At 33.8% G+C, this 26,895-nt stretch overlaps 1 protein-coding gene and 1 non-coding gene across 2 annotated transcripts; both read right to left on the bottom strand.

Annotated features, from left to right (window-relative positions):
- Positions 1–2,092: 2,092 nt before the first annotated feature.
- Positions 2,093–3,058, bottom strand: LOC105764748 (uncharacterized). The gene is made up of 2 exons (XM_012583481.1): positions 2,857–3,058; positions 2,093–2,478 (listed from the first exon to the last, which is right to left on the bottom strand). Exons 1-2 carry the CDS (start codon positions 3,056–3,058, stop codon positions 2,093–2,095), a joined length of 588 nt encoding a protein of 195 aa, XP_012438935.1.
- A 20,390-nt stretch (positions 3,059–23,448) lies between these two features.
- LOC105764755 (uncharacterized) lies at positions 23,449–26,150 on the bottom strand. The gene is made up of 4 exons (XR_008198021.1): positions 26,075–26,150; positions 25,716–25,947; positions 25,552–25,606; positions 23,449–23,935 (listed from the first exon to the last, which is right to left on the bottom strand). It is a non-coding gene; the product is annotated as an uncharacterized LOC105764755 (transcript).
- Between the last annotated feature and the right edge of the window lie 745 nt (positions 26,151–26,895).

Genomic DNA, 26,895 nt, shown 5'->3' with positions numbered 1-26,895 from the left:
CCACTAGGGGTTTGGAGTGGTTCTACCTAAGGTAGGCTCTTAGGGCTCACTACATGCGGTTCGGTTCTAAAGAAATGGTACCTAAACCAGCAGATTCCTTGATCCTCACCCATTATAGGCTCATATAGACCGAGTTCAGTTCAGTGGAGGACATTTCCCTATGGCTGCATGGAGACGAAAATCTCACGAAGACATAGGTACGGATGTATCCTGAAAGCGATCCACTATCCTGCACGGAGGTGAAGAGCTCACGAAGGAATAGTTTCTTACTTCCACTTAAAAGGGTATAATTAAGCAGTTATGCAATGCAATATGCAGAGATTAAAATACTTCAACCAATAAAGCAAACATATCAAAATGATGCAGACCATAAAAATGCGATGAGAGGATCGTAAATTTAAATCGAGTTTTCAACTTTTGACAAAAGATAAAAAATAATTAATTTGTGGCTCGACTCTCAAAACCAGTCCCCAGCGGAGTTGCCAAGCTGTCGATACCACCTTTTTAGATAAAAGTGTCGACTTTTAAAAAACGATAAAATAGGAGTCGCCACCGATATTTTATTGAAGTGTGATCGGATTACCTTGAAAACGCTTTTGGTTTACGAGTTTCAAAAAAATAAGTTCAGGAGTTAGTTACGTACGAGGAAGGGTGTTGAAAAAAATTGATCATTTAATGTCCTAAGGTTGAATGTTGAAAAAAAATTTAAAAGCGATTCCTTTTTTTTTTAAAATCTTTATTGAAATTTATTATTTTGAAAACTAAAAATTTTGGTCATCTTACCTCAATGAAGAAAGCAAAACCTCGTAAGTTAGGGTGTGATTCTTTGAAGTTTCGATGACAACACACGAATTCGCTTTTATTAAAAACCTCGTCTCGAGAAAATAAAATGTTGTATCCAGTGAGTTAGGACATAACATTTCGAATTCACGAGATAAGCTTTGGCTTGAAATTTTTTATGCTATAATTTTAAAAATGATTGGTTCTTAGGACTTTTAATATCAATATTTGATTTTTTTTATATTTATCGGGCCCAGGCAAAAATTGGGTATTACAAGAGTTAAAAAATTGTTACAACTTTAACCAAAATTTTAAAGAAATAAAATGGAGGGTAATTTGAAAAAATAAGAAGATTCAAATTATTAATAAAAAATTCCTTATTTATAATCTTTAAAAATATTTTCTTTTTCTTTCATAAAGAAAGTTGTATTTTTTATAAAAAAGTTAATTTTATTTAAACATAAAAATTATAAAAAGAGTCGCAAATTTGGGTAAAAGAGAATTAGCAATCCTCAATTACCTTTTAAGCTATATAAAAGAAAATTTGTTTTTAAATTTTTATTTGTTGGAAATTATAGCTTGCAAATTTAATTTTTGATGAGTATTTATTCAAATTTAGAAAGTGATAATTTATCATTCAATAGATACATTTCTATGGGACATATTTCTTCTAAGAAGTATGTCTAATATGAAAGGTTGTGGCTCTTCAAAATAGGATCCATTGAGTGCATATAAATAGAGGGTCCATGGTGCTCACAAATATTATTGCAATCAATCCTATTTTCAGAAATTAGAGCAAGAGTTAGGAAATTCCTCAATTTTGCTAATCAAAGGAAATTGAAAAGCTTCGTTGTATCCTGGGAAGACCTTTGCCTTAACCCTCAGCAACTTTGTGTGAGGGAAAATAGTTCTTTTTGGAAAGCGTCACCCGTGCCTCGAAGTCTACTGTTTAATTTAATTTCGAATCTGGATCTATCTTCTCCACTCAATATTTCCAACAATCAAAGAGACCTATTTTGGAAATAGCGAAGGAGACTACCACAAACCGATCCAGATACTGTCTAAAGATTCGATTCATCAAATCCATGAAAACTGCGGGTGCATTAGTAAGTCCAAAAGGCATGCCCAGAAACTCATAATGTTCATATCTCGTTCTGAAAGTAGTCTTTGGCACATCAGAGTCTTTAACTTGCAACTGATAATAGCCTGACCTCAGATCTATTTTAGAGAACACAGTGACCCCTTTCAACTGATCGAACAAATCATCAATTCATGGAAATGGATACTTATTCTTTATGGTCACTTTATTTAGTTATCTGTAATCAATACATATTTTCATTGTCCCATCTTTCTTTTTCACAAACAAAACTGGTGTGCCCCAAAGGGAGAAACTCGGTCGCTCGAAACCCTTATCTGTCAATTCTTGCAATTGAGCTTTCAATTCCTTTAATTTTGTAGGTGTGATTCTATACGGAGCTATGGATATCAGAGTCGTCTCTGGTACTAAATCAATCCCAAACTCTACCTCTCTAATCAGTGGCAACCCTGGCAACTCTTCTGGAAACATATCCGGATATTCACACACAACTGGTACTGATTCAATCTTCTTGTCAGTCACTTTACTATCAATCACATATGCAAAGTAACATTGGCAACCCTTTCTCACATACTTCTGAGCTAACATTGAAGATATCACTGCTGATAAACCATTCAAATCATTTGATTCAACTCGAATAATCTTACTATTCTGACATCACAAATCAATAGTCTTCCTTTTACAATTTACCATAGTATCATGAAAAGTTAACCAGTCCATTCCCAGAATAATATCAAACTCGTTGAATGGAAACAACATCAAATCAGCCGGAAAACATGAATCTCGAATCATCAACGGGCAATTCTTACACACTTTGTCAACCAAAACTCACCTTCCCAGGGGGTTTGATACTCTAATGACAAACTCAGTAGACTCAACAAGCAGAGTCTTACTGGATATTAAAGTCTCACACACATATGAATGAGTTGAACCAGGATCAATCAATGCAATAACATTATTATCATAAAGAGTGAAAGTACCAGTAATAACATTAGGGGAAGAAGCCCTCTCTCGAGCGTGAATGGCATATGCTCTGGCAGGTGCACGAGCCTCAGATTGAACTGACGTGTCCTGTGTCCCTCTCTGACTACCACTTACATTACCTGTATGCCTGGTTGGTCTACCTAGTACTGGCACATTACTCGGTGTGGTACTCTTTACTGTGTTTGGCTCGACCACCATCGGACACTCTCAAATAAAATGATCCTTTGATCCACACTTAAAGCAAAACCGATCATGCAATCTGCAATCTCCTGGATGCCATTTACCACAATGCTTGCACTCAGATCTATTTTGTCGGACATTACCAACATTAGTAACTGAAGTAGCTCGTGAACTCACAGAAGGTCGTTCTCGATCTCGTCTAAAAAATCCTGCAGTATCTTTAGATTGGCTGTGATCTTCTCTAAATTTCTTTGAAGTCGATTGAAATGATTTACTGAATGTTCTTTTACGAAAATCTCTAGCTTTAAAGTCAGCCTTTCTCTTCTCTTTCCTGAGTTCTTCGGCTTTGCAAGCTCGTTCAACAAGTACCACAAACTCTTTTATCTCAAGTATACCAACTAACAGTTTAATATCTTCATCCAGCCTATCTTCAAATCTCTTACACATAACAGTTTCAGTCACTACACACTCTCGAACATATCTGCTAAGCAACACAAATTCCCGCTCATATTCAGTAACAGTCATACGACCCTATTTAAGTTCAAGAAATTCTTTACGTTTCTGATCAGTGAATCTCTGACTGATATATTTCTTGCGGAACTCAGTCTAAAAGAATTCGTAGGTGACCTGCTCTTTTAGTACAATAGACACTAGAGTATTCCACCAATGGTAGGCAGAGTCACGTAACAATGATATGACACATTTCAAACACTCGTCGGGCGTACATGACAATTCTTCAAATACACGGATAGTGTTATCGAGCTAAAATTTAGCTCGCTCAGCATCATCATTAACTGTGGCCCTGAATTCTTCGGCCTCATATTTTTTAATTTTATCAAGAGGGGGCTTACTTAACCTCATTGGATCAATTGTCAGAGGTATCACAGGTATCGGAGACGGATTATTCTGAGGTAGGGGTTGTTACACAACCGGATTGGTTCGAATATATTGTGTAAACAAATTATTCATCATTTGGTAGAAGGCTTGCTTTGCCTCCCCCTCTTGGCTACTCGAGGTAGGCTGGGAGTCAACTTGTACTGCTTCACGAGCAGGAGTAGGCGCCATACTTTCAACGTCATCAGCTACAACTCGATCGAGATCCATTAATATACGAAAACGTATTTTTAGATGTCAGAAGTCATCACACTATCGGAATATAAAATATGGCATGTACAGCTAGACTCACACACGCTACGTTAGTCCTAGAACCAACTAAACCGTAGCTTTGATACCAATCAAATGTAACATCCCTAACTCGTATCCCTCGCCGAATTAGGGTTAAAATGCATTACTAATCAAAATACAACTCAAAACAGACATTCATTAAAGTTCAATAATTATAGTAGTTACATCAGATAAGCTAGGTTTAATATGAAACATGCGAAATTTTAAGCTTTTCTTTTAGTCATTTAAAACAAAACGAAAACATTACAATCCAACTAGACTATAATGAAATAAGCCATTTTTGCTGGCTATGAAACTCATTTACAAAACATTAAAGTACGCTGTTATAACATTATCTAGCATGTGCATGCCCTAAGTTAAAATTCAAACATTTTAATACCGAGACAGTAAATAGAGTGATGATATTTGCTGACAATCCCAGAGCTTGAAGCTTGATATTTAAATCTATAAAACAGAGAGACATAAAAAACAAGGTAAGCTTATTTAGCTTAGTAAGTTTATGGCATAACTAAAACAACCTATAAATAAAACACATAAATATCATATAATTTCCTGATTACATTTATAGATGTCACAAGTACAACATATTTTACTAACTGAATTGAAAATGTATAGTCATCTTATTTATATAAAATATATGTAATCATAGAATGCTTACCAATGAGTATATATATATCTGTATATACATACAACCAATTGTATGTTTAAATACTCATCAGAACTTACAACCAAATTCATGAACTTATCACTTACTTGAAATCAATTACATACATTACTATCAATACTTAGAGCGAATACACCTACACTTCAAATGCGTATAATTGAATGCATATTTATACATATATACTCAACAATTATTATAACCGAATATATATATATATGTACATCAAACTAATATAACAGGGCACATTTATACTTACCCAAAATGCACATCACCAATCACATAAATGCTTAATAAAAGCATATACATAATGCAAATATAAATTTATCACATGCATATAGGTGAATGTGCATGTATCTATCAAGTGCTTAAAACTGTATATACATATATACATACTCATCAGATATGTATAAACGAATGTTTGTGTTGGATCGCCGGCACCCCTACGGCGCAGCGAAAAAATTTAAAAATCAGCGACCCTAACCACGGATCCATGTGTGAGGAACGAATCGGGGTGAAAAAGGTTACGAAATTACCTAATGTTTATTCTGATTAGATAGCAACTTCCCAACAACGTGTAGTCTGATCTACAGTCGAACCAAGCCACAATCTATCGAGACTCCGACCTCTACGTAATCCACCCAGTTGACTACAAACGGAAGAAATCCCCAAAACAGTTTTTAAAAGTGACTTTTCTTTGACGGCTGCTAGACCCAAGCAAAGGAAAAATGGGATCCTTATAAATATTTTAATTTTAGGGTTTTTAGGAATTAAATAAATATAATAATATTTTAAACTGAAAATTATAATTACATTAATTATAATATAATTTAGGTAAACCATATATTTATTTGAATTCATATGCTAACCAAATTCATGTCCTCATTATGCGTACAACAACCTTGTACATAATGTGTTGGAAATTTGATTACCGAATTAAATTAATTCTATAATTAATTTAATTCAAGCGACCCCCAAAAAACAATACCAACTATGGTTTATTCCATTCATTTCAACTATAGGGTGTGACCCTGTAGGTTCCTGTAACGTTAGTAGTAATACTAGAACGATTCCAATGTTACAAACAATGAGTGGCATCTAGCAATGCATCATTGCTACCTAACTCACAAGAGATCATGATTCGACATAACCTTTTTTATGATTAATCTTTTATGCAATAATCCTTAAGTCCTTTATCTCTGGATTGGACACAAGTCATGGAATAGTCACACTTGCATAGTCCATTCCATGTTCCTTTATATCTTAAGCAGAGTACGATATACAAATAAGTATCACATCTCATATCAACTTATTTGAGCACGGCCATGCATTTCTAGTCTCAATTAATCAAGTGGCCTAAGATATTACTCCCATTATGTAGGAGGGACTTATTCTATATCGACCAACCATATCCCTCTACATCGATTGTGGTATATCCAACATCAGCCTTTATAGAACAACTAGTTACGGTGTATGTTTGACTGTATCAAGAAATACTACTCACGATGTTGGGATTATGATGATTTCAAGTCTGAGGATCATATACATATTAATCATTATGAGTAATGTCGTGACAATTACATAATAATCCAAGAAACATACTCATAATGGGTTAGTCCAATATGTTGTTCTCTAACACGCATATTCATGCATCGATTCTGACATTCCATATCAATGACAACTCTTTATCATCAATCAACTACATGTTAGTCTTAATGCATTATCGTTGTCCTATCCAACAATAATACTTGACTAAGGATCTTTTAAGAATAATCATATTATTCTCAGGACATTATTATAAAACAGTTTATCTATACACACAGAAAAGAAACTGAAATAATAATGGTAACGCCTTATATTAATAAACATGATAAATCAAGTATGTTATTACAACCATCTCATGATTGATCTTTGGGCATACTCTAACAATCTCCCACGAGCACAAAGACCAATCACTTATATATCTAATACCAAGTGACTTTGTGTGACGATCATGCTTCTGTTGTGTCAGAGGCTTGGTCAAGGGATCAGCAATGTTATCATCTGTAGGTACTCTGCATATCTCTACATCCCCTAGATCGATAATCTCTCGAATAAGATGGTAGCGCCTAAGTATATGTTTGGATCGCTGGTGAGATCTAGGTTCTTTAGCTTGTGCAATGGCTCCATTGTTACCACATCGGAGTTCTATAGCATCTGATATGCTAGGCACAACCCCTAGTTCAGTAATGAAATTTTTAATCCAAAGCGCTTTTTTTCGCCTCTCTTTGTTGCAAAATACTAAACCTCTGTTGTAGAATCGGCTACTGTACTTTGCTTTGAACTCTTCCAGCTCACAGCACCACCATTAAGGCGAAACACAAAACCTATTGTGATCGAGAATCGCCCTTATCAATTTGGAAGCTGGCATCAGTGTAACCTTTTACACTTAACTCTTCCTCACCTCCATATATTAGGAAAGTATCCTTAGTCCTTCTCAAGTACTTAAGGATATTCTTGACTGTGGTCCAGTGACCTTCACCGGGATCTATTTGGTATTTGCTCGTCATGCTTAAGGCATATAAGACATCTGGACGGGTACATAACATGGCATACATGATAGATCCAACAGTGGAAGCATATGGAATTTTACTCATGCGTTCTCTCTCTTGTGGAGTTGAAGGACACATTTCCTTCGAGAGTGAAATACCATGTCTCATAGGTAGGAATCCTCTCTTAGATTCTTCCATACTGAACATTTTCAGTACTTTATCTATGTATGTACTTTGGCTTATACCTAATAGTCGTCTTGATCTATCTCTATAGATCTTTACTCCTGAGATGTAAGTGGCTTCGCCCAAGTCCTTCATGGAAAAACAACTTCCTAACCAAGTCTTAATAGATTGCAGGGTAGGTAAGTCATTTCCTATGATAAGTATGTCATCCACATACAGTACCAAGAATGTTATAGTACTCCCACTAACTTTCTTGTAAACACATGGCTCATCTTCATTTTCGATAACTCCTTGATTGCATCATTAAAACGAAGATTCCAACTTCGAGAAGCTTGCTTTAATCCATAAATGGATCTTTGTAGCTTACATACCTTTCCAGCATCTTTTGGATTGACAAAATCTTCAGGTTGTGTCATGTACACATCCTCTTCAAGTTTCCTATTAAGGAAAGCTGTTTTGACGTCCCTCTGCCAGATTTCACAGTTATGAAATGCAGCTATAGCGAGCAAGATCCTGATGGATTTAAACATAGCTATAGGAGAAAAAGTTTCATCATAGTCAACACCATGAACTTGGCTAAACCCTTTCGGGTGGGTCAACGACAGTCCATACTTGATTTTCATACATGGAATCCATCTCAGATCTCATGGCTTCAAGCCATTTCTCAGAGTCTGGGCTCGTCACCGCTTCTTGATAAGTCCTAGGCTCATCTTGATCTATAAGTAGAACGTCACCATGGGTTGTAATGAGAAATCCATATCTCTCGGGTGCTTGCGTTCTCTTAAAGATCTACGCGGTGGTTGTGTTTCTACAACAATTACTTATTCCTCAATCCCTTGTGGAACTTGCTGTTGTTCTATCTCTGGTTCAATGGTATTTTGCGATTCTCGAACTTCATCAAGTTCAATCTTTTTCCCACTTCCTTTTCTAGAAATAAATTCTCTCTCTAGGAAGACACCAGTCCGAGCAACAAGTATTTTGTTCTCAGTGGGATTAAAGAAATAATATCCTTTGGTTTCTTTTGGATACCCCACAAAAACACATTTTTCAGATTTGGGTTCAAGCTTAGTAGACGTCTGACGTTTAACATAAGCTTCGCAACCCCAAATTTTCATAAAAGACATACTGGGACATTTCCCAGTCCACATCTCATATGGTGTCTTTTGAACCGATTTAGATGGAACACGATTTAGTGTGAAAGCAGCTGTCTCAAGTGCATGTCCCCAAAAAGAAGTCGGCAGATCAGCATGACTCATCATGGATCGAACCATGTCTAACAAAGTTCGATTTCTTCTTTCAGAAACTACATTCCATTGAGGAGTACCAAGAGGAGTAAGTTGTGAGACAATCCCACATTGCTTCAAAAGGTCATCAAACTCTAAGCTCATATACTCCCCACCTCGATCAGATCGAAGTGTCTTGATAATTTTTCCTAGTTGATTTTGTACTTCATTTTTGAATTTCTTGAACTTTTCAAGGGATTCAGACTTGTGGCGCATGAGATAGACATGCCTATATCTACTGAAATCATCAGTGAAAGTAATGATGTAGTGAAATCCTCCTCTAGCCTGTGTATTTATTGGCCCACATACATCAGAATGTATTAATCCCAATAAATCACTAGCTCGTTCACTTTTATTAGTATAAGGAAATTTAGTCATTTTTCCTAATAAGCAAGATTCACATACTTCAAATTGTTCAAAAACAAATGAATCCAAGAAACCATCTTTATGGAGCTTGGATATGCGTTCCTCACTTATGTGGCCCAAACGACAATGCCATAGATAAGTTTGATTTGAGTCATTTATTTTTGATCTTTTAGTATTTATGTTGTAGATGGGATTTGTTTGATCTAAAATATAGAGGCCATTAATCAATTGTGCCGAACCATAAAAAACATTATTGAGATAAAAGGAACAACAATTATTCTTAATAATTATCTCAAAACCAATTTTGTCTAAACAAGAAATTGAAATAATGTTTCTAGTCAAACTGGGCACATAATAACAATCCTCTAAACATAAACCAAGTCCACTAGGCAAAGATAAATTATATGTTCCTACAGTTAATGTAGCAACTTTTGCTCCATTTCCAACTCGTAGGTCCACATCTCCTCTAGCCAAAGTCCTACTCCTTTGCAGTCCCTGTACAGAAGTACAAATGTGAGAACCACAACCAGTATCTAATACCCATGAAGTAGTAGTTGATAAATTAATATCAACAACATAAATACCTGAAGCAGACGTTTTGCTTATTTTGGCCTTCTTGACTTCCTCAAGATAAATAGGGCAGTTCCGCTTCCAATTTCTAGTCACAACACAATGAAAACAGTTTCCTTCCTTAGCCACCCCGCCTTTAGGTTTCAATGCAGCCTTTACTTTTCCAGGCTTGGGCCTACCTTTGCCCTTGGGCTTTGTCTGAACTTTGGCCTTTCCCTTGCCCTTATTACTACGGACCATCAATATAGGCTTGGGTCCAACCTTTTTCATGTTGCCTTCAGCAGTTCGTAACATACTGAGCAACTGTGGCAGAGTCTTATCAATTTCATTCATATTAAAATTAAGGACAAACTGGCTGTAGCTATCCGGCAACGATTGCAGAATAACATCAGTAGCCAACTCTTGCCTCAATAGAAACCCAAGCTTAGATAAGCTTTCAATATAGCCAATCATCTTAAGGACATGAGGTCCTACTGGGCTTCCTTCAGCCAGCTTACATTGGAATAGGGCCTTAGAGATATCGAACCTCTCTTGCCGTGCTTGCCCCTGAAAAAGTTCTTTCAGGTGCTCAATCAATTCATAAGCAACCATGTCCTCATGTTGCTTCTGAAGCTCAACGTCTACCATGTCATCGAGATGCTTCTTGTAAGCATTTCTATCAGCCCTCGAGGCATTAGCGGGTGGTTCGTTAGGAATTGGTCGTTCAATGACCTATAATTTCCGTTCTTGTTTGAGGACAATCCTCAAGTTATAAAACCAGTCAAGAAAATTTAAACCATTCAACTTGTCCTTCTCAAGGACCAATCGCAATGATAGTGTATTTGTGTTTGCAGCCATAATATATCTACAACAATGAAATTATGCGTGTGAAAATTTATCAAATTTATATCAATCATTAAAAGGACTTAATTAAATTATGTTCCCACTATTTTATTACAAAACTAATACCCTCATAGATTAGTTTCGAAAAGAATTTCTCGAAAAGTATTTCAAGTGGGCTAAGGATCTATATTTCACCTCCTCTTAAGTCAGCTTTGGCTTTACTCTTAAGATTATGGTTATCTAGGTAAGCAACACTTTGCTATTTACATCATATGTAACTCCTAAAGTTTGGTGAACAACTCTTGTTCTAATCATATTATGATTTATCCAAATTACTCACCTTTAGGTTTCTAATCATATTAGAATAACCTAGTTAAGTCATTAACCAATTTTAACCAGCAAATATCACTTGTTTATTCTTCGTGTTTAACCAAGATAAATACTAGTACTTCGCTTTAGCAGAACCTACACAGTATTGATCGAGGCCTTAACGAGGGCAAAATTTGGAAGGCTATGTTGACTTAATATTTTACTAGAGGGATTTTATTAAGATCATTCCATCTCACCAATTATGGTTTACATTAGTCCATTTAGCCATTTCATTGATCTCATCAATTAATGTGGTTCAATATTATCAAATTTTAACATGTTTAAAATTTGGCATGCTTTAGACATCCATAGCATCTCATACATGAATAAAGCAATAAATAAATGCAATAGTTATAGCCTATAAACTAAGGTGGCGCAACCCAAGCCAATGGGAAAACCAAAAGGAAACCTAAAGGTGTAAGCCAGTTTTCAAGTTATCAGTCCACACTGGTTGGCCCATCTTCCTTCTCGGCTAGCCCATAGGAACTCTTGCAAATTACAATATGTAGAAACTCGTTTTACATACGAGGGAGTAACATGAGAAGAGAAATACAAGAGAATAGTAGCAAGGCACGACACGCAGGCCGTATTTATAAAATTACAACCTTTTATCAAATGGGCTGTCGGGCTATAACTATGCATTTCAAACACCGTGCATGTCAAAAATAGTATACATAAATAAACACTTTTGTTAAGGTGTATTAAAACATATCCTTTCAACTTTTATGGCCCACCAAGTTTTATTTATTAAAAAAAATATACTTTAAGAAGATGGGGGCTAAGGCGGTGGAGGGAGTGGGCCGAAGTCCCGCGACCGAATGCATACCCCATTCAAAATGAAACCTCATGATTTGATAACTGTTATCAATAGAATCGTGTTTTCGGGATTTTAATCCCTGAGGTTTCATGCCGGAACAACCCTTGTTCCACTAACCAATTAACTCTTACTGGAAACTGTCAACACCACTGTCGCACCATCATAGACCTATTAACACTTAACAGTAATAACATAAAACCGATTAGGCCATAACACCAAGATTAACATTTAATCCATTGTCAAAAGGAACGATTATCAGGTTATCTTAAACGATTTAAACAATCGAAAATTTAATAAAATTGAAGCGTGCATCTCATACAATTGCATCACCCAAGTATTTAAACCCCAGTCCGTGTCACAGAAGTGGCTCTGATACCACTGTTGGATCACCGACAACCCTACGGCGCAACGGAAAAATTTAAAAATCGGCGACCCTAACCACGGATCCATGTGTGAGGAACGAATCGAGGTGAAAAAGGTTACGGAATTACCTAATGTTTATTCTGATTAGGCAGCAACTTCCCAACAACGTGTAGTCTGATCTACAGTCGGATCAAGCTGCAATCTATCGAGACTCTGACCTCTACGTAATCCGCCCAGTTAACTACGAACGGATGAAATCCCCAAAACAATTTTTAAAAGTGATTTTTCTTTGACGTCTGCTAGACCCAAGCAAAGGAAAAACGGGATCCTTATAAATCTTTTATTTTAAGGGTTTTTAGGATTTAAATAAATATAATAATATTTTAAACCGAAAATTATAATTACATTAATTATAATATAATTTCGGTAAACCATATATTTATTTGAATTCATATGCTAACCAAATTCATGTCCTCATTATGCGTACAACAACCTTGTACATAATGTGTTGGAAATTTGATTACCGAATTAAATTAATTCTATAATTAATTTAATTCAAGCGACCCCCAAAAAACAATACCAACTATGGTTTATTCCGTTCATTTCAACTATAGGGTGTGACCCTGTAGGTTCCTGTAACGTTAGCAGTAATACTAGAACGATTCCAATGTTACAAACAATGAGTGGCATCTAGCAATGCATCATTGCTACGTAAGTCACAAGAGATCATGATTCGACATAACCTTTTTTATGATTAACCTTTTATGCAATAATCCTTAAGTCCTTTATCTCTGGATTGGACATAAGTCATGGAATAGTCACACTTGCATAGTCCATTCCATGTTCCTTGATATCTTAAGCAGACTACGATATACAAATAAGTATGACATCTCATATCAACTTATTTGAGCATGACCATGCAATTCTAGTCTCACTTAATCAAGTGGCCTAAGATATTACTCCCATTATGTTGGAGGGACTTATTCTATATCGACCAACCATATCCCTCTACATCGATTGTGGTATATCCAACATCAGCCTTTATAGAACAACCAGCTACGGTGTACATTTGACTGTATCAAGATATACTACTCACGATGTTGGGATTATGATGATTTCAAGTCTGAGGATCATATACATATTAATCACTAGGAGTAATGTCGTGACAATTACATAATAATCCAAGAAACATACTCATAATGGGTTAGTCCAATATGTTGTTCTCTAACCACATATTCATGCATCGATTCTGACAGTCCATATCAATGACAGCTCTTTATCATCAATCAACTGCATGTTAGGGTTAATGCATTATTGTTGTCCTATCCAACAATAATACTTAACTAAAGATCTTTTAAGAATAATCATATTATTCTCAGGACATTATTATAAAACAGTTTATTTATACACACAGAAAAGAAACTGAAATAATAATGGTAACGCCTTATATTAATAAACATGATAAATCAAGTATGTTATTACAACCATCTCATGATTGATCTTTGGGCATACTCTAACAGTTTGTATGTTCATCAAATATGAAGACCATATATGTAATCATATTCTTCAATTTCATACCACCAAATCCATATACACATTCAGTACATGTATATACATAATATAAACAATATCACCGGCACTTAGCCTGCTAGGCTTAAAGCCTGTTTTAGTACACCGACACTTAGCCTGCTAGAGATAAAGTCTGATACGTTTCACCGGCATCAAGCCTGCTAGACGTAAAGTCTGGTATGTTTCACCAGCATCAAGCCTGCTAGACGTAATGTCTGGTATGTTTTACTGGCATCAAGCCTGCTAGACGTAATGTCTGGTATGTTTCACCGGCATCAAGCCTACTAGACGTAATGTCTGAATTACTTTATTGTCAATAAACCTGTTAGGCTGAGAGCTTAAAATTTCAATTTCACATATACAAATGATTCCTCATATCATTCATAATAACAATCACATGTTCATTATATACCATATTCAAATCGTAATAGAGTTTACCAATCATACCTTCAATTCAACTCAAGTGCTTATAAATTCATAAACATATATATATATATACGTATATATATAAAGTCGAACCTCAATTATAAAAAGAGATAGATTTTATACCTTTAATTCTATCCAAGAACCAATACATAAATATGCATATATATATTCGAATCCCATGAATATATTTAACATTTATACCATTAACTAAAATCAACAACCCATACATGTATATACATTTATATTCGAACATAAATGTATTTATTTTCACAATTTTACCTTTAACTAGGTTCAAAAATTATTCATATATATATATATAATTGAATCTATCACATACATATATATAATTGCATACATAAGTTCAATATAAAACATATACATATATATAATCTCATACATATTTAAAAATTACATATGAATATATATTCAAACTATTTAAACAATTATAAAATACATACCTTTAATCAACCCAAAAGCTTATACATGTATATTATTATGTATATATATTGAATCTTATATATATATATAATATACATATCTTTGATTAAACCTAGAATATATACATATATATACTCATATTTATTCGAACCTTGTGCACACATATAATTCTCATACATTCAATTAAATTCATCACAAATATATATATAGATTCATATATAAATATTGAACATTGTATATATATACACCTATATACCTTTTCTTACTTTAACTAAATTCAAAGATCTATATAAGTATATACCTATATATTCGAATATTGTATATACACATATATACCATTTATACTTCAAATTTATTCAATCGAATTACTTTTAATTATAGCTCAAAAAAATAAAATAGATATACATACATACATATAGTTATAATAACATTAAATAACTAATAGACTTACCTCAGACAGTGAAAAATCGAAACCAGACGATTAGTCGACGACTTTAGCTTTTCCCCGATCCAACTCCGATTTCTTTAGTTCTTGATCTAAATATATTCAAAATGAACTAGTTTAAATATTATTTCATTCAATTTAGTCCAAAAACACATAAATGGGCAAATTACCATTTCCCCCTAACATTTACACTTTTTGCAATTTAGTCACTATTGCATAAAACACAAAATACACAAAATTTACCCACACTATAGAAGGGCCGAGTATCCCTAGTGCTCATACAAGTTCACATATTTCATTTATTTCAGATTTTAGTCCCTCAAAATTTTAATTTCACAATTTAGCCCTAATTACTCAATTTCACCAAAAATTCAAATACAAAACATGTTAATCTTTCACATATCTTTCATATTTCATCATTACCTAACCAAAAAGCTCAAGCATTCATCAATGGCATATCACAAAATTAACACCAAATTCTAAAATTAAGGTATGGGTCTTGTAGTACACAAAGCAACGATCTCAAAAACATAAAAATTTTTAAAAACCGAACAAAAACGAACCTTTAATTATGCAAAGACATGGCCGAAGCTTCTTCAAGCTTTAATGGCTTTTCTTTCATCTAAGTTTCGGCTAGGAAGATGATATATGCTATAAAATTATGTTTTTAACTATTATGTATTATAATAATTAATAATTTACTAATTTAACCTTATTAAAATAATTATAACATATATATTAAGGTTAGTTTTGACCTTAGCCCCCCACTATCTAAATAGTGGTCAAATTGTAGCTTTAAACCTCCTAATTTAAAAGACAACAATAATTAGATGCTTTTAAATTAAATCCCTAAGTTTTCATTTTATGCGATTAAGCCGTTTTTATCAAATTGAGAACTCAAACGATCAAATTTTTAGACGAAATTTTCACACATATTAATTCACATACTGCAAATACCAAAAATAATTTTAAAATATTTTTTAACTCCGATTTGTGGTCCCGAAACCACTTTGTCCGATTAGGGTGAAATTTGGGCTGTTACAATACTAATTTATGAAATTAAGGTGCAGGGGTCAAACAGCCAAACCACACACCTATGTACTAGACCGTTTGTCACACACGGCTGAGACACACACCCGTGTCTCTACTCGTGTGGACAAAAATAGGTCATTTTAAGGCCAGATTTCTCACCCCTTTTTGAAACCAACCTATACATAACATTTCGATACTACAATACATCTCAAACAAGCAATTAAAACAAGGAAAAATCATGTTTTAAGCATAACTTAACATCACATATACTCAAATACTTTAACTTACCTATTTAGTCCATCTCATTAATTTATTAAAATTTACTACTAATTATCTACATACAAGTATATATCATTCACGTCCACATTTTAATTTACTTCATTTCCAAACCAACATATATAAATATATATATATAAGTTGATTATTTAAACAAAACCTCACTCCTAACATTTATACAAACCAAACTTTAATCAAATCCATACCAACCCTATACATGCCATATAAACCATGTTAAACATACAAAAACTACCGGAATAAGCTGGATAGTGTGACTTGATTGTGTTGATCCAATCTTTCGACCTTACATTATTCTACAAGAACATTAAACAACACAAGTAAGCTTAATGAAACTTAGTAAGTTCGATGGGTCAAACATAAATCTTACTGAACCTACTATGACCAAATCAATTAAGTAAATTATTTATGCAATCTCCCTGTCAAACACAACATTATTCGATGAACACTCTTCTTTCAAATCAATTTCAATGATAAACAAAAAGTATTTCAATTTCAATTACATAAGTCACTTACCAAATCTTACCAAATTAGTGAACGGTTTACAGATAAGAGTACATCATTTTTATAAGCTCGAAGGCTAAACAGAAACACATAAGTGCTAAAAAACCCAGAAGGGTTGAACGAAAGCTCATAATAGCTGAACGGAAACCCTTAAGGGTTAAACAAAAGCTCAAAAGAGCTGAACGAAAACTTATATGAGTTGAACAGAAGCTCATGAGAGTTAAACGGAAAGTAAACATGAAATTTTGTGACAAATGCTGAACCTCGATTTACTTGGGTAATTTTTCATCAATTCCTCTTTTACTATCTTGTGCCACACAACAATTGTACTCAAATCTCGCGTTCCATTTAATCCGAATGTTTATTTCAAATTTATAGCTTTAACAATATTTCATTTTCAACAATAGAATAAATACATAATATCATTTACCAAATCCATGTAAATATTAAAGTTCAACCGTACGAACTTACTTGGATTGTATTGTAATATTTACAGAAGTTCAGGGACTATTCTGCTAATTTCCTTTTTTCACGAGTATCTACGGGCTCTTAATCTAAAATATAAAATTACTCATTCATTAGCATATATTTCAGTCTAAATTCACTTCACCATTAATACCCTTCAATTTTTGAATTTACACAATTACCCCAAAATTTACAACTTTTACAATTTAGTCCCTTAACTAATTAATCCATCAAATGAACAATTTTTCTTCAATTAATAATTTATCTAAATATTCTAAGCTATCATACAGCCCTTGATAAAACATAAATTTAATACTAAACCCTAATTCTTTAATTCTTCACAACTTGGTCTTAAAATCAATATATAACAAAATCACTATGTAAAATCATCATACAATAAAATTAAAGCTCTATATCCATGTTTATTCATCCAAAAATCCTATATTAATCAATGGTAACTTCCAAAATTTTCAATAAAATAAAAAAAACTAATGAAATAGTTAGTGGACCTAATTGTAAAAGTCTCAAAAATATAAAAATTACAAGAAAAAGGCAAGAATTAAACTCACATGGAGATAAATTATGAAAAACCAGCTTAAGGAGCTCTCCTATGGTTGTTTTTGGCTAAATTTTGGAGAAGAAATGTCTAGAAATCAATTAGCCATTTGTTTTATTTTTCTTAATTTCACCAAATTACCATTTTGCCCCTGACTCACCTTATTTTGTTTTCTTTTCTCTGCTTATGCCGCCTCAGCCATCTCCTTGTGGCTAATTTACTCTTTAAGTCCTCCCTTATTTACCATTTAGGCTATTTAATCACTAATTCTTTTAATTAGCAAGTTTTGCACCTTTTCCAATTTAGTTCTTTTTAATTAATTAACTATTGAAACGTTAAAATTTTCTAACGAAACTTTAATACTACCTTAATGACACTACGTAAATATTTATAAAAATATTTACAGCTCGGTTTATAAAATTGAGGTCTCGATACCTTATTTTCCAAACCACTTAACCTAATAAATCCTTATAAAACACAAATTACTAATTCAAAATCTTTCTAAAATCACATTTAACTCATAAATACTAAATAGTAAAGTTTACGAGCTTACTCATCAGATTTGGTGGTCTTGAATCACTATTTTTGACACTACTAAAAATCAGGCTGTTACATGTTTGTAATGACCAACAAGAATTCAAGAGTTATGAACTAGTGGCAAACTGTGATGGGCAACTATCAATCGGTTAAAGTTCTTAGTCAAGGGATGATGGAACTAAACTTCACATCTAGGAAGAAATTGACTTTGACCAATGTGTTGCATGTTCCCGATGTGAGAAAGAATTTAGTGTTCGTGAGTATTCTGTGTAACAAGGGGTTCAAGATTATCTTTGAATTTGATAAGTTTGTTTTGCTTAAGGGTTTATATATATGTAGGAAAAGGATATTGTAACGAGGGTATGTTTAAGTTAAACATTGATATGAATAAAGTCAATTATTCTACTTATATTGTTGAGTCTTATACTGTGTGGCATGCGCGTTTATCATATTTTAATTTTAAAACTTGACAATATATGCAAAAGAATGGTTATATCAATCTAAGTAATGATGAGTTTGTGGATAAATGTGAAATTTGCATTCAATAAAAATTACCAATAAACCATTTCCTAATAAGTGTGAAAGGAATTTGCAAGTGTTAAATTTAATCCATTCAGATATTTGTGAATTAAATGGAACTCTAACAAGATGTGGAAAACGATATTTTATCACTTTAATAGACGAATTTTCTAGATTTACTAATGTGTATCTCATGAAAAGTAAAGATGAGGATTTTGATAGGTTTAAACATTTTAAAAATGACGAGGTTAAGAATTTGTTTAGTAAGAAAATCAAAGTGCTTCATAGTGATAGAGGTGGTGAATATTTTTCAAATGAATTTAATGTATTTTGTAAGGAAAAATGTGCGGTACATGAGTGTTTAACGCTTTATACTCCGTAACAAAATGGTTTGGCAGAAAGAAAAAATCGTGCTTTAGTGCATATGGTTAACTCGATGTTGTTAAATGCTATAATTCCATATAATCTATGGGGTAAAGCATTATTGACTATGTGTTATATCCTTAATAGAATATCATCGAGAAAATTTAAAGTATCTGCATATGAGTTATGGAAGGGTAGGATGCCAAACTTAGATTATTTCAAAGTGTGGGAGTGTTTGGCTTACTATAGAGTTCCCGACCAATGGAGAACAAAGTTAGGACCAAGAGCCTTCAATGGTGCATTCGTTGGATATGCCTAACACTCTAAGGCTTATCGTGTTCTTGACTTAGTGTCAAATATGATCATTGAAACAAAAGATGTTGTATTCATTGAAAATAAGGTTTTCGATTATTCAATGGATTCAGAAAAAGAATATCAACCAATGATCTCAAGTGATCAAACCAAAAAAAGTCTTTGTGAAAATAAGGATACAGAGCCGAGAAAATGTCAAAGAGTGAGAAAAGTAAAGGACTTCGGTCCCAATTTCATTTCCTCACAATCTCTAGCATTCCTTGTTGAGGGAAATAGAGAATCTGTAATTAGGAAAATCCCCATAATGTTTAATGTGAATGGTGATACGCAATCCTATGGTGAAGCCATGACTTCTAGGGATGCGACATTTTGGAAAGAGGCGATCAATGATGAAATGGGTTCAATATTGTCAAACAGTACTTGGATTCTAGTTGATCTTTCTCAAATATCGAAGCCTATCGGGTGTAAATGAGTGTTTAAAAGGAAGAATACTCCAACAGGGGGTTCTCTAACCTTTAAGGCTAGGTTGGTGGCTAAAGGATTTAGGCAAAAAGGAAGGCCTTGATTATTTTGACACCTATGCACCAGTGGCTAGGATGACCTCCATTTGAATTCTTATAGCACTTGCAACTATCCATAAGTTACATGTACACCAAATGGATGTTAAGACGACTTTTTTGAATGGTGGTCTCGAAGAGGAAGTCTACATAGAGCAACCAGAAGGTTTTGTGCTCCCTGGGAATGAACATAAAGTGTGTAAGTTGATCAAGTCATTATATGGTTTAAAATAAGTATCTAAACAATGGCATGAAAAATTTGACTCAGTTATCTTGTCATATGGTTTTTTACATAATAGTGTAGATAAATGTATTTACACTAAATTCACCAATAGGTATGGTGTAATTATTTATTTTTATGTGGACAATTTGTTAATTTAGGGACGAACATGAAAGGTGTTCTTGAGACTAAAGAGTATTTAGCCTTGAATTTTAAGATGAAGGATCTCAACGAGGTAGATACAATTCTAGGTACAAAGGTGAAAAAGCATGAAAGGAACTTTGCACTAAGCCAATCTCACTACATCGAGAAAGTATTGAAAAAGTTTAAACACTTGAATATCAAGGATTGAAACACTCCATACCATTCGAACTTCAAGTTAAGTGAGAATAATGGCAGGGCTATAGCGCAACTTGAGTACTCCAGCGTAATCGGAAGTCTAATGTGTGCAATGCATTACACTAGACATAATATTGCATTTGTTGCGTACAAATTGGCGAGATTTACAAATTGTCCTAGTATCGATCATTGGAAAGGAATTTGTAGGATTTTTGACTATCTAAAAAAACAAAAAATTGGGACTATTCTATAGTGATCATCCCGCGGTACTAGAAAGTTACTCCAATGCAAATTGGATTACAAGTCTAAATGACAATAAGTCCATATCAAGATGGGTTTTTACGATCGAAGGTGGAGCCATTAGTTGGGCCTCTAAGAAATAAACTTGCATCTCACATTCAACTATGGAGGCTGAATTTATAGCCTTGGCGGCTACTGGTATGGAAGCGAAATGGCTAAGAGATCTCTTTCTAGATATAAAGTTGTGGCCACAAAGTAGGTTCACTATTTCCATATATTGTGATAGTGAATCCACCATGTCTCGAGCGTACAATAAGGCATTTAATGGAAAGTCTAGACATAAGTTTGAGACATGAGTATGTGAGAAATTGACTCAAGACGACGTGATATTTGTTACCTATGTTAAGTCAATTGACAATTTAGAAAATCCGTTGACAAAAGGTTTGTCAAGGGATTTGGTTAAGAGTACCACCACTAAAATGGGATTAAAACCATTCTAATCTCGTCATTGATAATAGAAATCCTACCTTATTCAAGCCAAAAGTTAGTTTCGAGGTATAAAGGGTAATAACAAATTATCGAATGACAATGTACACTAAGGATTAGGATTTAGTGTTTATATTTTAGGAGGATGAGTTTTACTCTTAATGGATGGACATTAATTGTCATGAAATCCACCTATATTGACATGAAGTGGTGTCACTTCAACGAGATTTTCTTTATGGTTTTCTCTCTTACATGTTCATGAAACGGGATGAGCACATGACCATAACGGTGCTAAAGCAAATTAAACTTTTACTCTAATACTTTACGATTATGTGTCAAAATTTTCTGATATTGACTTTAAGAGTGATGGTTCAAGCAACTAGCCACCATTCACTTTGTAGATACTTTGACAGTTTATACTAAAGCAACTAGCCGCCCTTCTTTATGCATAATCGTTGTGTACTTATTTTTTGGAATTAGCAATCTAGTGGGGGATTGTTGTTGGAAATTGTAGATTGCAAATTTAATTATGGATGAGCACTTATTCAAATTTAGAAAGTGATGATTTATCATTCAATGAATACATTTCCATGAGACATTTTTTCTAAGAAGTATATCCAACATGAAGGTTGTGACTCTTCAAAATAAGATCCATTGAGTGCATATAAATAAATGGTCTATGGTGCTCACAAATATTATTACAATCAATTCTATTTTTAGAAATTAGAGTAAGAGTTAGGGAATACCTTGATTTTGCTAATCACAGGAAATTCAAAAGCTTTGTTGTATCTCATGAGGATCTTTATCTTAACCCTCTAACAACTTTGTGTGGGGGTAAATAGTTCTTTTTGGAAAACGTCGCCCATGCCTCAAAGTCTACTGTTTAACTTAATTTAGTCTCTGGATCTATCTTCTCCACTCAAAATGTCCAACACTATTTGTCTAAAATTTTGGTTAACAAAATTAAAGAACACACATAAAAAAAAAATTAAGATGTCAAATTTAGAAGCGGGAAGGGAATTGGGACTCAATTAAGAGGGAGGCTCGTGGACGAAAAACATTCGGAAGGCACCAAAAGTGCCACGCAATTGGGGTAATCTATTCGTGTTTGGGGACCTTCACTTGGTGGCCCATGCAAAGAGGAGTACGTAATATTGCTTGTGGACGCAGGCACCTGCGAATTTAACCGAGGGGCCTGTATTTTGCTTTTGCCACTCACAGCACGTTTGGTTCGCTGTATTGGATTAGAGGTGTATTGGATTAGAGGTGTAATGGAATAGAGGTGTAATGGAAAAGTTGTGTAATAGCAAATCAACTGTTTAGTTGAATGTAATGGAATAGAGGCGTAATAGTAATCCTGTGTTTGGTTGAGTGTAATAGAGGTGTAATAGCATAATGAAAAAACTAAAATGACTAGAATACCCTTAGCAGAAATTTGTTTTGGTAAATGATTATTGTTATTGTTATTTAAATTTTAATAAGATTATTATTATCAATAATAAATAATTTAATCATATTTAAACATAATTATTATTAAATATATTTTAATTAAAATATATAATTTAATAAAATTCTTAAAAATTAAAGACTTTTTGACACTTGCGAAGGGTTGCAAATCTGGTTTTTACTGCTGCTTGTTCTCTTAAGATGATTAATGCCATGTAGCCTGCATAATAATCAGCTTACTGTTGAATCGAAAAACCAAAGCTTTTACCAGTTTGATTCCCAATTTTTTTAGCCCAAGGAAAACTAGCTTATGTTTGCAAGAGAGATCTCAACGGCCGAAACACAGGTCAAGCAAAACACCAAACTCATATTTCATGCCATAGTATAATCAAAAGATATTGGGAAAACCAAATACAAAGCCTCAGACGCCATAAGAATTAATAAAGAACAAAACCAGATTTAGTTCATCACAACATGAAATGTCAAACACTTGCATGGAGTTTTTTTTCTTTACACAAAAGTAGTATCATCACCTGTTAGTATTCTATCCAACAGATCAACACTTTTGTGAGCTCTTTCCAACCGATGGTCAACGTTTTCCGGACTTCTCATGGCAATCCACACTCCTTGAGACTTTTCCAATTGATCGAAAGAGATTCTTAGCTTTTCTAGCTTATCCAAATTATTAGACTGGTTTTCAACTTCTCAGGCTGTCGATTGCTCTTCCTTGGTTTCTCCTTCGATCAAGACTCTTCCTTGAAACCTCAAATGCATCGATACTTTTCCGAGGCGCTCAAATTGGTGCATGCTTCTCCTAGAACTGTACCTTTGAGAAGGAGATTTCTCAACAGTTGATATGAACTTCTTGAGATGTCTTATATACTGTGGTCTCGCTCTAAATCACAGTGGTTCCTCCTTTAAGCCATAGAGGTTCATACTTCTCTTTGCATAGTTCCCAAAGTTGCTTTCCATGGGAGCAATCAACAACTTCATCCAAGTTCCTGCACATTGATATAAACAGATGGTCTCAAAAGCCATAACGGTGGCCTATGAAATCATTTTCACCTTCTATGAGGTAATTTGCAAACAATATTTTATGTGGTAGTCATTTACTAGTTCAATAAATGAAGACAAATACAAAGGAAACCTTGACAGTCAAATCTTATAAACTATCTTGACACGGTATGAGAATATGTCTCTCTCTATATATGGAAAAGCAATATAGCACACGTACTCGTATTGGATTTACTCTGGAGTTTGAGTAAAATAGATCAAATATTTTTATGCACTATGAAAGTATAAGGAAGCCAACAAATTGAAAATTTTGATCATAATCCGGAATCATGCATTAAATTGAATATAAGGATGAGGATAACTAACCTTAAATACAACCTACAGAAGATTTACTTGACTAAGCAAAAGGAGCCAAGAAAACTAAATTTCAGCGCACTGTCTAATGGAATTATCCATATATGGCAGAGATGCAGAAAATTTTCAACAATGTCAACTTAAGGCAAGGTTTCCAAACCAAAATTCAGGCATAGTAATCTGGGTTAGCCATCAATGGGGTCCATACAGACCATTCTTTTCACTTCAAGATACTGCTCAACAATCCTCCCTAGATATGGATAATCTGTCCTAACAGTAGCCAATTTATTTGTCCTCATAAAAGTAAATTAACAGAGATTGATATTTTTAATTCTTTCTAGGTAGCAAAACAAGGGTGTGGAATTTTCATCGTTTCCTATAGTTATTTGTTGACTATATGAAGAATAAACTAATAACAAAATGATGGTAAATCATAAAGAAAACAATGGTTCAATCATGATCCTCTTACTTCTTAATTTACACCTCAAGAGAGAAGATGAAAGGGTATTTAAGTTGCAAGAACTCTTAATTCTATGGACTCCAATTAATTTACTTTGTCCTAATGCCAATCCTCCAAAACTTGCAATTATTTACCCATTGCCAAGACAGACTATCTTTTGTTTGTACTTGAGACCTTTGCATGGGCCAAAGTTCAATGCAGATCTATATTTTGTCGACTTGGTGAAAGAATTGGACCTTCAAGAGAAACACCGTAGCACTAAACATGACAAAATCAATGATCGATATGACTTTATGTGAATCAAAACTATAGAAAGGTCTACAAAATTCATTGATAGCCCCACACCCCCGCGCCAATATTTTCATTTGATTGCAGGCCAAAAGCTCGATCATCAATTCATCATCCAATGAAAGTGGATCCAGGAACTTTGGGTAAGAACAGATAAGTTATTACAACAAACATATCAAAGGAAAATGTAGGGAAAAATTAAAATTCAAGATATCATATGAAGAAAATGTTGAGTGTTGCTTTAGTATGTCATCTTTCAATAATGGGGTATCCTTTCAAGTTTCAACCTAAAAAGTTCAAAAGTAATTTTGGACTTTGAAGAAATAAAAGAAAATGAGAATTCTTTAAGTTCCATTATAATTATGAAGAATTCAATGTAAAAAGATAAGAACAATATAAGTAACATAATGGCTCAAACATAAAGAGATATGTCTGCATATGGTAGGCTTATGAAATTTATAATATATGAAGTCTTATAGTATCAGGATTACTGAGATACTTACATGAATGATAAGAACCGGACAATTGACAAGTGGAATTTTATCAATATTCGCAAACAAACAGCCCAAAAAAGAACACATTATTTTTGCAATATTCACATAAATAAATCCTTATTAGCGAGAATAACGGAGAAGCAAACTTATACTGACTTTATGTTACCTTATAAATGTCAAACCAATATGTACGCTTACAGGATACATTACTCTTAAACCGAAAGTATGGGATGTGCAAAACAATGACTCTTAACCGAGGCAATGAAGTGCTAGATCCAAAGTGGGGCCACTACCAACAGATTGACCATAGAGGATGATATCTTCTGTTTTGTACCATAGCTCTCTTCAAGACATTTATATGCGACTTCAATATCTGCATATGTGCTCTGCTCACTTGGCGTAAAAGATAAAAGTAAGAAAGAGCTTTATATAATCCTATCACCTTAGAGATAATAACCATATCTTTTACAGAGAGATAACTTTAATTTTCCTTTCCTTTCAAAACAATATGTTTATTTTATATACCTTTCCGTAAGATTGTCCGTATCCGAATAGTCATAGTGCAGAATATCACGAAAATCTATTAGAAACCTATACACCATTAGTTTATTTAAGGAGTAGCTAAACTGAAGTTTCTTCAACGGATAAGAAACATGCACAAAAGGTCATTCCAAGACATTAATCATAATTCCTAGAGGTATGAACAAACAAATCCATCATTTCTCCCTTTGGCATGGTGATAGCTTCTTGCAGACGGTAAAATATTCACTTAAGGCTAAATGAAAATGATGAAACCTTAATTGCTAGCCAATGAAGACCAATTTACCAAGTTAACTAGCAATTCTTGGTTATCCAGATTCTTTACTTTTTTACAAAAGTAAATGTACTCAACACATATTCAGATATGGTATTGGCATACAGTCCTTGAAAAAAACATAGAAAAATTTAAGCATAATCGTTGTAACATAGTGGCAATGTAATGGTAATTAACTATAAAGTATCAAGACGAACAAGACTAACAGCAAGATCTAATCAAATCGATTTCATCTAAGCTAACATAAAAGCAATGCAAACCCATAAACTGATTTCCATGTTTAATATCTAGCAACATCATCTCCCAGAAGAAGATCGTTCAGCTCCTTTCCAAATTAAATCACACTGTTAAAGGAACCAAATAGCCAATAAAGTTTGCATACCACCAAACATATCTAAATTTTCCATCTAATATCACCCACTCAAAGCTCCTTTCACATAGAAATCTCCATTTCTAGTCGATTCAATGAATTCAAGAACTAAATGGGAGTTTTGGTGTGCGGCGCAGATAGGGTTGGGAGGAAATGGGGAAGA

The sequence above is a fragment of the Gossypium raimondii genome, chromosome 7, assembly GCF_025698545.1.
Source record: "Gossypium raimondii isolate GPD5lz chromosome 7, ASM2569854v1, whole genome shotgun sequence".
Classification (NCBI taxonomy): Eukaryota; Viridiplantae; Streptophyta; class Magnoliopsida; order Malvales; family Malvaceae; genus Gossypium; species Gossypium raimondii.
Note: the sequence above shows the minus strand (reverse complement) of the source record. Positions and strands in the feature narration are given on the sequence as shown.